The 14,529-nt window shown below is 36.3% G+C and overlaps 1 protein-coding gene across 7 annotated transcripts in view; it reads left to right on the forward strand.

Moving 5' to 3' along the window:
• CPEB3 (cytoplasmic polyadenylation element binding protein 3) overlaps positions 1-14,529 on the forward strand; it is a 185,309-nt gene that overhangs the window by 109,299 nt on the left and 61,481 nt on the right. For 5 of the 7 annotated variants that reach the window (XM_050959428.1, XM_050959433.1, XM_050959430.1 and 2 more), the window contains exon 5: positions 10,528-10,551. The exons of the other annotated variants lie outside the window; for them this stretch is intronic. In XM_050959428.1, coding sequence (XP_050815385.1) covers positions 10,528-10,551 — 24 coding nt within the window. The remainder of the gene's footprint in view (positions 1-10,527; positions 10,552-14,529) is intronic. 7 annotated transcript variants of the gene reach the window in all.

The raw sequence follows: 14,529 nt of genomic DNA on the forward strand, positions 1-14,529 counted from the left end.
CAAAGGTGGCTATGGAGTCCCAGTGCAACTAATCAGAGCTGTATGCATGCCCATCCTGAGGAAGCCCTTCCTCTCATATTCTAAAGCTTTAGGCTTTTAACTGCAGTTGACTAAACTTCTAAGGGAGCTTACTCAGATTTGTTTCACTTGGTGCTAATTGACTAACTTCTTAAAGAGTACCATGTCTAGAAGACTATTTTTCATTTCTCACTGCTACTGACTGGAAAGCTTGGCTCTTGAAGATCATGCCGATGCCCATTTTGTGTCAATTCAGGAGATTTGCAGAGTAAATGGTCTTTTCAGCATATGTTTACCAAGCACTATTAAGTGCATTCTCCAGAGACAAAATTGTAATTGGCTAATTGGTCTTTCTTTTTTAAAAACCAAAATATTCAACCCCCTACTTTCTCCAACTATTTTCAGTCTATTGAGTGCCCAGACTTTCCACATTGTTAGAGTTCAATTTATTTTGGGATGCTCTTTGATTTCCTTTGCCCACTATGACATGCTTTTGGGAAATATCTTATTCCTGTAAACACGTGTGTCTGAGTGTAAAATGTGAAAAGTTGTTGCTGTGTACTATTCTAAGCATATTTTTCTATTCTGGTTTTGTGTTTTGGCAAGATCTCTGCTTTGTTGTCTCCCAAGAGTAGGAATCCATTAAGACAAGTATCTTTGAAGAAAAGTGTATTCCTCAACATGATATTGGTAGCTGTATTGGCCCTTAATAAATACATTATACAACTTCAAAAGGAGACAATGGGTGCTACAGATTAAAGCTCACGGTTGTGTGTCAAGAGTTCTGGGTTCTCTCTGCCAACAGGAATAGGGAATAAAAGCTATACTGATAAAAGGCACTTCTATAACAGGATAACTTCATCCACACTAGGATTTGTTTTGTACTTGTATAACTATAATGGTGTAAAAATAATCTCTAACCAATATAGTTACACTATATTCAAAAATTGTGTGTAGTCCAGGCTTAAGTCTTTACAGATGCTTTCATTATAACTTCTAATGTTCCAGTTCAGTGTTCTTAAGATATGTTACTGTTGAAATGGTGCGGCTAATTCTTGAGACCAAATGTATCATAAAAAGAAATAAGGTTTAAATAAATGTTTTGGTTTTTTTAAAACATCCAAAAGACAGGATATTCAGCAATTCCCATAGAAATTGTTACTCTACCTTCTTGTACACATGCAATATGATAGGCTTTCAAATGCAATTTCATGCCAGTTGTAGATTTTGTAAGTAGATATGTGGGGAAATAGCAGTCCTTGAAACTTTTTTTTCATCAGTGCTTCAGGTTTCTTCCTTTTTCGCTTCATGGAAACAAATGGATAGCCTTAATGCAATATTGTCAATACATTCTACTTGTCTTCATCCTAGATTTGCTTAACCAAATAGCGACCTTTCAAAACTGGCCCTGGAAATTTGTCACACATTGTTAAAACATTCAGTTTACCTTGCAAAAGTGTAAGGTTTTAAAAGCCCTGTGTTCTTCAAGTTCTTCCCTTTCATGTTTTAAAGGATGTTTTATTGGCATTGATGGGGGTGTGTGGCTAGGGAGGAACAGTCCCTGTGTATAGGGAATGAATGAATAAAGACATATTTTGGCATTGTTGACCTGAATTTGATGGATTAAATTTTATGGCTTGCCACTGTTCACATCCGGACAAGAAGATTTATAGGTTCATATCCAATTCAGACTACAGAGTTCAAGAACTCAGAGTTCTATATCGAGAGAGGACTCTCAGGGTGCTTGTCAAGAATGCGTACATTGAAGACAATACCAGATTGATAAAATCTTTATTGACATTAACATAAAAATAAGAAGTGCAATGAAACTTATAACTGCAAGACAGTAAAAGAATTACAAAACTTCCGGTGGTAACATTTCTATTATAAGAACCTTAACCTAACATACTCACACCCTTCCTTGAAGACCTAGTAATAGGAGGTGAAGGGCCAGCCTCACTCCTGGCATACCTAATTACATGATGGTGCTGGCTTTCCCAATGGTTAGGAATGTTGAGTAGTTTTACTATACTGCACAAGCTGAGCTGATAGCGTGATAGAAGACAGACTAGATAGAAGAAGAAAAGAACTAACTCCAAAGCAGCTACAAGAAGAAGGTTTAAGAAAAGAACTCACTAACTTAACTCTTACAAGGTATTTTATAGGATCCTAACCTATGTAATTCAGGTCCAACCTACTTTATCCAAATCTTGTTTCCGTACCCTAAGAAATGTATGGGTACCTTTCTCCTACAGGTTAGTGGATAATGACACTTATTTTCTAAATATATTAAGTATTATCTCACTCCAAAACTGCCAATCTAGGCTGTCTTGATGACCTCGAGTTGTGATGTACCCTGCAGTTACCAACAGGTTGTAGAAGCCAGATAAACCTGTGGTGTGATGTGGATAGTTCCTTCCTTTGGTTCCCCAAAGTTCAGGGACCATTCTTTTCTGTGCCACAGGTGGCCAGTTTTTATGCTGACATAACTAATTCTACTTTTTACTATACAGCAGATTTTACCAGATGTTACAGGCCGGTAGACTTCTTCCATTTCAGCAAAACTTATTAAGAAACACATGCCTTAACACATCCTAAATTCCGATGACTTAATACTGATAAAATATAAGAATGAAATGGATTACTTTCAGAAAAAGAAACATATTAATCCAGCTAGTGGATTAATAGGATATAATAGCTAGCAAAATAATCCTATGGGCTACAGGTCACACTGAAATTGTGCCACAGACAAGTAGGTAAGGTTCAAAAGTCACGACAAGGCTCCCAGTTTTTAAGCAAAGCAGAAAATAGTCTGGTGAATTGCTGTTCCACAGAAAATTATATAGAATAAACATAGTTGCCTTTTTGCAGCTTTACTATGCTATATACTGACTCATTTGTCCTTGGGTGGTATTTTCTTATACCATTCTTTTGTTTTGAATCTACTGGAATGTAAATACATGGGTGGAGTGAGATTTTACTTTTTATAAATTCAATTTTTCACTTGGAAATAGTACGTATAATTCCCACTTCCTCCATGTATCCCATTTGTTTTATGACATTTTTTTTACAGACTATTTCATGGAATGAACTGTTGAACTTTGGTATAGGTTGTCTTATTGTTACAGCAGGTGGAGTGGGACAGCTCAATATTGGCAAAGGAATATAGATTTAGTAAAAATGCATCCTTGGCTGGCAGAAAGCTGTTGCCATTTAGTAGCTGTTCAGAGACCTCTGTGAAATGAGTGGGTCGCAGTCCATTTCCTTTTAGCATACCGAAAAGTGTCCCCACAATTAACATTAGTTAGCACTGTTATTGGCAGTTCCAGTGGACACATCAAGGATTGATTGGGAATGAAGAGTGAAATACAAACTTGAATATAGAAGTGACCTCTTCAGGCTTAGATGAGGCATGTTGGCAGGACAATGTAGAGATGCTCTGTATAGAGAATTTCTTTCTCCAGAGCTTCCAAACTGGCACCTGTCATGAACACAAACTTCTCTACTCCATGTAAGAGGATAATTGGTCTTCATGCCCATCCTTTTTCTTTCTGAGAGACAGTAATGGTGACAGTAAAGATAGTAACCCATGCAGAGTCAGACGTACTGAACTGCTCTTAATTAACTGCTTTTTTTTAAGAAATAAACATGGTTAGCAAAATTATTGAATTACTTCAAAAGAAGCTCCATTAAAGTCATCAAAACATGTTCATACTGTGAAGGATATAGCATTTACAGTTAGTACATTATCCAAATACCTTAATTGTATCATCTATATATGACATCACAGTTAGTGATAATGACCATATTCTGAAATCTGAGACTAAAGGTTTCTGAGTCTGACATTATGGACAGTACTATAGTAATTACTGAGTTTAACACAAAGCAGTTTCATGTTGGCAGGTAGTTAATATAATGTGAAATGTCTTCTGCTGTCTCTTGTTACATGTCATCCAACTAACATGACCATGTTTCAGACTTAAATATGGGACATTTCCCTCCCCCACACCTCTACACTTTCCTACCTTCTTGCTTTCAGAACAGGTTGTATTTATCTTTTGGCATCTGCATTATTGTGCATTATGTTGTGATAACTGGGCCTACAAATATACCCTAATTGTAAGCTTAACCATAAAAAGTGAGTGAAAGTTGATAAATAGTCACAATGTCCTGTTATATAGAATTGTTTTAAAAAGATGCAAGAAGACAACAAAAAGACTAAATTAATTGAAATAGAAAGTACTATGTTAAGATTATGACCACTCCAGCCCATGTCAACTACCTTCATTTCCCCGTTAAAAGCAGTTATTACCATCATTGATACCACAAAAGACTGTAAAACAAGGGTTTTTCCCCTCCAAAATTCTCTCCAGCTAAAGCAAAAGGGAACAAAAGATGTTAAAAAGAATGCCTTATTTAATACTTCACATTTAAAATGCTTTAACTGTTTTTTCTTTCTGTTCTTTTATCTTTTATAAAAGGTTAAAAGGATTTTTTTTAATGGGGTGTTTGCCATGGTACTAAAGCTGACATCTCTGTGTTCCAAACCTTGTTAAAAACTGTTTAATATTGGATAGTGATTGGGTTATATTAATAACTTTGATTCTTTAGACTACTATTAATAAATCAGCTCTTATTTCCATTCTCTAGCCTAATTAAAATAGTCCCTGCTCCCTTTTTAAGATCTCTCTCAATGCTTATTCCCTAGCCACAGTTCCAAGACTTACCTTATTTATTATTACTACACTGTCAGAATCCTCTGCCCTGCATTTTGTTATTTTGGCTTTACTAATTACATCATCCTCCAGACTCACTCACTTACTCTTAGTGTTTACCTTTTTCTATTTTCCTACAACACGCTGTGTATGGCTTGAAAAAGTGCTGGTTTCCCCTTCTGCTACAGTATGCTCGTGTTTCTTTTCAAGGAGTTAGTTTATGCAGTATATGATTACCAAGTGAACAGGAAGCACTTTATTGTACTGGAAATGTGCTTTTGGTCCTCTCAGTCATGTACGACTTTTCTACTTTTAAATTCTTCTCATATTATCAATTGCTCTCAACTCAACTTCCCATCTATAATCCCTTTCCCATTTTACCAGAGTCTCCTCATGACCATGCTCCTTTGTGTGCTTAAAGAAGGCTTAGAATCCTCAACTTCCTCTCTCCGACTTCCTTATCATACAAGCAATTCCTTGTTCAATTACGTTTATATTGATTTCTAGAGGTAGGTGAAGTGGTGGGCTCAGGAAGGGAGTCAGAAGTTGAAGTGGCCATGTTTGTTGTGGGAACATGAATATGAAGTAACTTTTTAGAATACCTAGATCGGCATAATTGCTATACAATATTTATGCAGCTCTCTTGACTCCAAGTTGTCCATCAGAATTCAGGGATTTGCACACTGGCCAGACACCTGAGAAATAACTCTGCTGTCATTATGCGAATCATACACCACAAAAGGTCAGGGAATTGCATAAGTGAGAAATAAACCTCCAATTATGGTTTTGCATTTGTATAACATCCTTACTGTTTGCCATGGGTGAGTCGTGCCAGTACAATTCTTGGTAAATAGACTCTTCACTTCTCAAAACAGCAAAATTTTAATCATGCTGTGCTTGTATGTGTATATATAAATTACACTTTATAATAGCTATTAAATCTCTGATGTCCAGCCAATAAGATATAAACAGGACAATAGTGTCCACACTAATTGTTTACGTAGGGGATACCTCCTATTGGGAAAATAATTGCTAATGTTATTTCAGTTGCATATTTATTAAGTAAATTTTGAAAACTTTTTATTACATCACTAAAATATGGTGCTCCTGGATTATACTGTTCATATTGCAGGCTGTCTCATTTGCAGTGTATCTGAGACTGCCACTTGTCTTTCATTTGCATGTTGAAGCTATTCATAATATGGTTTATGAAAATAGGGCACCATATTTGGGACCACGGCTGTGCATTTTGGGGGAGTGGTTGTCATTCTCTGGTGGCTAAAGTCTCTTGGCACTTCCACCATAGTGTTTTTTCTAATTTCATAAGCAGTAATAACTGCACAGAAATGTACTTGTGATCTTCTTTTTTATTACAGTAAGTATATGATTCTTTCATTTTCCTGTTGATGCATTGCTGCCTTCCCACAGCAATAATTTCAAAACTGTTTAGCTTTGAAGTGTTTTCTCTCTATTAGTGTTAGTAAACTACATTTTGGGCAAAGCCTGTTGGAAGCTCTCTGCATTCAGATTTGGTGAGTCACACTTAGTATTAGTCTGGTAGTATGGATTTCAGCTAACTGAACTATTCCTTCTAGCTAAGTCTGCAATGGCCTGGACTTTGTGCTGTAAACAAGGCAGGGTATGATATAATTCACAAATTGCACATTCTTGTTTTGTATCATGTGTAACAGTGACATTGCTGAATGAAATATAAAAAGTACATTTTGACTCTCAAATTCCCTGGTCTAATGACATTTTAGCGCTTTTTAAAAATCAGCTTGAATATAAATGTGATAGAATTGTCCAAAGGAATTTTCAAATGAATGTTTATATTTTATGACCAACTTTTATCACAACTATGTTTTCTAAAATGAGGAAATTGGTGGTCTTTCTTTCTTTTACTGGTTAAATGGGAAAAATGCATATGGTTTTCTGTTTAAATCTATTGTGTGTTGTGATTTTATTAATTTGGGATTTAAAAAAAAACCCAAGCCCTTCAGGGTTGATTTTAATCATGTTTGTATTACCATAGCATTTCAGTGTTTGTTTTACCCATTTCTGGCCTCAGTCAGCTGTCCCAGCTAGATAAGCACTCGCCTGCTGCATTTTCTTTTATAGCTTAATTTTAATTGTTTATATTAGTAACCCATGAGTTCCTTAATATCATAATCCACTTTCTGTGATGTTTGTGTGAATAATTTTTTGCATGGCAGCATCAAGTTCTGTTCAGATTATTTTAGACCAATTAGTTTGGGAGTATTTTATATCTTGTAAAAGGACACATTTATTTTTGGGTTATTTTAATATGATACTTGAAAAGCTCTTTACTGTAACACTCACTTGCACACATGAAGATTATTTTATCATCATTTTGTTGTCATTCAGTTTATTTTCCATAACACTAAACAATTAAACAACATTTTGAATACCAATTTATATGCAGTGTAGCTCCTCAGTTTGTCTTTTCATTTTTTCTTTATGCATTTTGTTAGTCAGAAAACTTGACTCTTTTTCTCTCTCTCTCTTAGTATTTTCATGTTTTTAATGGTATAAATATGACATCTACCTTCCCATATAGTAAATGTGTAAATAAATAAGAGAGCAACACTAGTAAGGCTAGTGTAGCAGCACTTCATAACCTGACAAGAGAGGGGGTGTCTTTCAAATAGGTTAGCTTAAGGCTACAGGTGGTGAGCTAACACCACTTCTGAGGTGTTAGCCAGCATCTTAACAGTGCTTTTCAAACACATCAAGTTATCATGACTGGAAAAATGCACCCATTTTGCTTGTTGAGACTTGCCCACTTATTGATGTTGCTTGTGTAAGGAATGTAATGTTGGACCGTGGTCTAGATGAGACAATAGAGGAAATTAGAAATTAAGCAATTCTAGTTCAGTAGCCTGGTACTCTTAAGTACTTGGAGGGAGGAAAATAAACAGTCTGAAATGAAAACATGTATTAATAATTAAGTATAAATTTCAATTGCATTCATAATTGTGGCATTCTTGATAGTAATGGTATAATTGTCTAGATTGTGTTCCATTATAACCCAGTTTCCACACACATATAGCTCCATGATATTTTTTTCCTTTGAAGTGGCAATAAAGTATGGAATGGCAGGGAGGGGGAGGAAAATACAAGGAAAATCACTCATGTTTTTGGTATTTTTACTCACTAATAACTTAAAGGGATGAACCAAAAAATTCTCAACTTATTTTGTGGGTAAAGTACTTTTTGAGGAAGGTGGTTTCGTGTTTGAAAGGAATAAGTGAAAATCAGTTGTGAGCATGCTCATTGTATAGCTGTTACAATTTTTGAAGTCTAATGAAACCTGTTTTCCATTATGATCTCACAAATATATATTTTGTCTGCCTGGCCAGGGACTGTTACTCTCATTCTGCTAGTGGGACAATTTGCAGGAACGTGATTGTAAATGTCCCAAAAGCTGAGGAGGGGAACAAGCAAAATCTCCAAAAAGTCTAATTTAACATTAGGGTAAAAGACAAACAAATGCAAAATTCAGTCATAAAAAATTAATATCTTGCTGGTTGAAGGGGATTTGAGCAGTTGTTTGTTTTTGCTACATTTGTAATTGGTTGTACATCCTAACTTTTGCAATTTAAAAAAGAAACTTTTGCTATTGGGAAAAATACAACCCATTATATGCTTTGCTACCCAGCCTTGCAGAAAACTTTCTCCAGCAGCAAAGGTTTTAACTGTGAGTGATTCATCAATATGAAAACTGGAACCCATAAATCACCACTTGTGCAGCATAACTGTATTTAAGCAATAGCAATGATGGATTCGTAAGTTTAGAAAAGACTCAGGTGGATTTTTATCACCATGCTCTAAACTTTGCTCATAGTATAGAGCAGAGGTGTGCAAACTGTGGCCCACAGGCCACATCCAGCCCGCGGGATGTTCCTGCCCAGCCCTTGCGCTCCCAGCCCCTCCCCCACAGCCACACCAGCACGGGGGCAGCGCTCTGGGTGGCGGGGCTGTGAGCTCCTGCTGAGCAGAGTGGCAGCATGTCTAGCTCTGGCCTGGTGACGCAGCTCCCAGATATGCTGCTCTGAGCAGCATGGTAAGGGGGCTGAGGCCAGGGGCTGGTGGGAGGTCCTGGGGGCAGTCAGGGGACAGGGAGCAGGGGTCGGTTGGATGGGGCAGAGGTTCTGTGGGGGGTGGTGTTCAGGGGATGGAGAACGGGGGGGTTGGATAGGCATGAGGTCCCAGGGGGCCTGTCAAGGGGTGGCTGGCTGAGAGCAGGGAGGTTGGATAGGGGGTGGGGTCCTGGGGGTCGGTTATGGGCGGGGATACTGGGAGGGGGCGGTTAGGGGACAAGGAGCGGGGGGGTTGGATGGGTCAGAGGTTCTGAGGGGGGCAGTCAGGGGGCAGGAAGTGGGAGAGGGCTGTTTGGGGAGGCACAGCCTTCCCTACCCAGCCCTCCATACAGTTTTGCAACCCCAGTGTGGCCCTGAGGCCAGAAAGTTTGCCCACCCCGGTATAGAGGCAGCCTAAATGTTAACAGTAAGCATAACCAACTGTCTTTCATTTTTTACGTGGATCCTACAATATCATTTATACTTTGGTATTTTGGCTATTTTTTGTTCTAAATTCATTCAAAGAGATGAAGAAATGGTATATGTAGTTTGAAGATGACCCCCTTCCCATCAGCCAAAAAATCTGCTATCAAAGGAATGATGTGGCTCTCCTCCATTGGGATGATGACCTTGAATTTCCCCTCAGACCAGCTCTCTCCCCTTCAACTCTTACCTTAAAGAATTGGTCGAGTCAGTATGCGGCTAGACCTAGTGCTAGTCCATCTTCCCACCAAATGTTGCACCAGGAATTTCCAGTTCCAGGCCTAAACAACCCCCAACTATGCAATTACAGATAATGAATCGTATTAGGAGCACTCCCCATTATGTACTTCACATGAATACCCTCCACCCTGCCCACAATACCAAACAGAAGTGGCAGAGCAATTGTCTACCATATACCTAGAGTTTTTTGGCTTTTATTACAGATTGACCTTTCTTCCCATGGAAGGAAAATTTGTAATCCATGGCCATCTGCATTGTAAATATTTTGGAAAGGCACAGATATGTTCTGTTGGAATGAGTTCTCAGTGTAGTTTCAAAATACAATGCTCCAAACTATTCTATGATGCATTAAAATTTCAGAAAGCAAATTTAAATGCATCTAGCTATTTCAGTTTATATCATATACTGTGTGTGCGACTTCACTTTGCAGTATGCAGATATCAGAACATAAACAGTTTTATAATTTTTGGGATTTATTCATAAAAAATTCAAGTTGTATATTGTAGACATTCAAATCAACATGAACGGGTTTGAATGATCTACTAATTATTGAATGTATATCACTTTTGTAGAATGGCTAATTAAATTCCTTGATGTTTAAATATAGATTTTCAAAACTATAAATGTTTTTTCCTGCATAATTACTCCCTTTAATTAGAATTACTATAGCTTGTATGCATCACCTCTTCCAACACCTATGAAGGATTTGTGTGGCGTCATAATTTTAATATTCTGTGCTATCTGGAATAATATTGCATGGCAAATGTGCATAGAACTTTGTCTTGACTATGTCTTAAAGATTTTTTTTAGGGTTCTTTGAAATGTCTGAACTAAATTCTCAAAAAAAACGGGGGGAGAGTGCAAGGGGAAAAACATAAAAAAAAATCTGCATTTTCCTTATTTCTGAATCTAAATCTAATTTCTGTTCTATGATAAAAGTACCAACAATTCTCTTCTGTGTTTACATGCAGCCAGGAGCTATGGGCGGAGAAGAGGTAAATAAAATAAAATAAAAATGTGTCAGAGGTTTTGCCTGCCAACTTAAGGGTGGGAGAAACAGATATTTAGTGCTGTTCATGTTATGACAATATAATATCAATTTTTCAATCTCTTTGGTTCATCAGCTGCCATAACTATCTCAATTTTTTTTTTACTTTTTCAAAATAAAGCTCTTAATTCTCATAATTTAAAACAGTAAATGATAATTTCTAACCAGTAGCTTCCAGTTTGTTGCTTTAAAATGATTCTTATGTTGTTTACGTGTTCTGTGATTGATATGCTGCTTTTAATATTGTTTAGTGCTCCAAAGGCGAAATGAGTTCAAATTCTCATTGTATTTTTTGAAAATGTAATGTTAACTGGTTCATTGCTAAGCTTCAAAAGGAACACTTTTCTGCATAAGTGATATTTGTTTTCTTTCAGTAAATAAATAAATTTTGATTTGTTTCAATCAAGATACTGTCAATGCCCACAGTGGTCATCTTTCTTAGTATTACATACCTGTAATTAAACAAATGAAGGTAAACTTGATGAGATGTAATACAAGTGTTTAAATTTAAACATTCAGGAAACCTTTTTCTACTTTGAAACTGAAAATACCTTGCAAAGATAGTACATCATCTATCATAAAGTGCTGCTACATATTTATTCTTTGTGGACAACATCAAGCTTGTTAACACCCAGCCCTGCCCAGCTCCCCCTGATATCTTTAATTTACCGTGTATGTAAATAAACAGTGCTGTTGTGCCATGAGGTGTATTACTGTGTAACTATCTTGTGCCTCCTATAAAGAGCTAGTGCTGTGTGTCTAGTATAAAGCTGTTTTAAAAAATTAACTAAAGAGAAGCTCTTAAGTTTATATGAGCTTATTGATTGATCCTAGGATGGTTTCTAAAAATTTTTTTGTCTTGATGAATTGCTAATTCAAACCCTACACATGTGGTATAAGAGAAGACCGGACATGAGTCAGATGACAATGGTACACATAGTAATTTGAGTGAGAACTGACAACTTCAGTGTTCGTTGATCCTTGAAATAAGAACACTGCTATCGGACAGGGACTTTTAACTTTTTTAAGTGAATTTAAAAGACATGAAAATGAGCAATTAATATTAGTGGTACTAGTCAACAATAATTAAAATAGACTGCTGGTAAGGAACTGTAATTCTGACGCTTGAAGTACTGATTTATTCCAGTTCCAGGGTTTGAACCACCTTTTTACTTAGCTAAACTTTCAGAAGTTTGAATGACCTTTTAAAAACCATTTTTTCTCTTTATTTAGAAAATCTTTTAAGGGAAAATATAGATTTTTTTTTAAATCTACAACAGCAGTTAAAATCTTCTTCTTTGGCTTATTGAATATAAAATACAGTGCTGTGGATTGTAGATTTTGGCACCTATAATTTGGAAATACTATCTGTTGTGGATATTGTAACATATTGTGTCCTTATTTTTGATTACATAACACTGAAATAATTTAAAAATGCATTTTAGTTGTGTCTAGGCAGTGAAATATATCACTGACTATATCATGGTGGAGTATTTTATTTTATTGGGTTCAATCCAGAGTTTTGCATTATATTGTGAAAAAAAAACTGAAGCCTTAGGTGGACAGATCAGTAAGTTGGTAGAGACTAGACAGATATGTAGATTGCACAAGCTTGTGATTTTGAAATTATGTAGGGAGACAATCTTGGCCATAGAATGTGATTACATTTAAAGCTGGAATTTTTAGTAGGCTTTCGTAACTTGGTGTTCATCTTGCATTTTTTAATTTAATATCTTTGTCCTCCAGGGAAAAAATCTCTAGTTAGGTGGGCAATATATCAATATGATGAACCCTTCAATGCATTCATTCACTGCCACAGTACTCCTAGTCTGTTATATCATGTTCCTGAAACAACCATTGTTATGTATTCATAAAACAAGGATATGGAACAGTGGGGTCCCATCTATGCATGTGAGCACTGGGAATGCAGAAGAAAGTTTATCTTTTAAAATTGTGGAGAACCCTCCCAAAATTATAGCAATTAAAACTTAACCAAAAAAAAGTCACATTGATACCATTAACCACTCTTGTGTCTCTGGGCAGAAATTACAATTTACATGTCTTATTGGGTGAGTGAAAATCCTAGAATGTGGCACTAACTATGGTGATTGTGTGACAAGGTATACAGTTAAAGCACTATGAAACTTGCAGTAAAGGCCAAAAAAACCCCAACCCCCCCACCCCCTAAAGTTCTAACAGTTGTGACTCCCAATATCCTTTCTTCACCTAAGATCTTTCTTCATCTCATCTCAGTTTCTTCCTATGTGAAATACTCAAACTGTAATTGGTGGAGTAAAGAACTGTTTATTTTTGTTAATGAGTCTTGCTCTTTAGATTTCTCCTGAAATTTGCATCCATTTTTTTCTGTCTTAGTCAACTGCCATATAAAACTATAAATCACCTTCAGAACTATGAATTCATTATATATATATATAATATAAAATATGCATTGAGCTGTCTTATACATGTAAAACTTTTCTGCAGAGGCTATTTTATTTATATATAAAAATATATAGATAAAAGCTTTTAATGAACCCTCCCAAAATTATAGCAATTAAAACTTTCTTAAGTTTCTGATCTATTATTAGAGAGACAAAGTGGGTAAGGTAATATCTTTTATTGGACCAACCTCTGCTGGTGAAAGAGACAAGCTTTCGAGTTATACAGCGTTCTTCATGTCTGGGAAAGGTACTCAGTGTCACAGCTAAATACAGTAGAATCTCAGTTATAAACACCAGAGTTATGAACTGACTGATCAACTACACACCTCATTTAGAACTGGAGGTAAGCAATCAGGCAGCTGCAGAGGTGCACAAAAAACTAAAAGCAAATACAGTACTGTGATGAACAGGAATGACTAAAAACGAAGGAGAAAGTTTTAAAAAAAGATTTGGTAAGATAAGGAAACAGTTTCTGTACTTGTTTTTCTTTAAAATAAAATGGTTAAAAGCGGCATTTTTCTAATGCATAGTAAATTTTCAAAGCTGTATTAAGTCAATGTTCAGTTGTAAACTTTTGAAAGAGCAATCATAATGTTTTGTTCAGAGTTACGAACAACCTCCCTTCCCAAGGTGTTTGTAACTTTGAGGTTCTACTGTACAAGGTTGAACAGCTTGTTTAGCATAAGGAATTCACGTTGAATGGTCTCTTACAATATGTTAGCAAGCAGTTTATACTTATGCAGCCTAGGAGAACAGAGAGTTAAGTGGGTTATAAAATGTTGTACTGAGCCATAAATCCAGTATTATTGTTAAGGCTCATCTTTCAAAGGGGTTGTGCAGGTTTCCTTTGAGAATGAGGACAGATATATCAGATAGAGAGTGATCATTTGTGAAAAGTGTTTGCCTATGGGTGATAGCGTTTTTGTCTTATTTTCTGTTTGAGTTAATTCGAGAGCATTTTGATTGTCTCGTTTCACCCACATAGTTATTGAGGCATTTAGTGCACTGGATATGAGATTCCACATTTTGTGACAGACGTGTGAGGTGTAAACAGCCCGCTTCGCATGTAAGAGACCATTCAAACATATTAACTTCTTATGCTAAACAATCTGATCCACCTTGTAGTTAGTTGTGACAGAAAACCTTTCCCAGACCTGAACAAGAGCGCTGTGTAAACTCAAAAGCTTCTCTCTCACCAGCTGAAACTTGGCCAATAAAAGATACCACTTTGCCAGCCTTGTCTCTGTTTTATAAGACTGCTCAAAGAATGCCAATGGATTAGTGAAATATGATTTTTCTTTGCGGAAGACATGCTGGTTAGACCGTGTCATGTCATGATCTTCAGGGTGTCTTTTAATTCTATTTTAAATTATTGTTGCAACCAACTTACCAGGTACAGAAGTAAGATTTATTGGTCTGTAATTTTCTGGATCATCCCTAGTGCCTTCTTAAAATATAGGTACAACATTTGCTAATCTTCAGTC

This window comes from Gopherus flavomarginatus, chromosome 6 (genome assembly GCF_025201925.1).
Source record: "Gopherus flavomarginatus isolate rGopFla2 chromosome 6, rGopFla2.mat.asm, whole genome shotgun sequence".
Lineage (NCBI taxonomy): Eukaryota > Metazoa > Chordata > Testudines > Testudinidae > Gopherus > Gopherus flavomarginatus.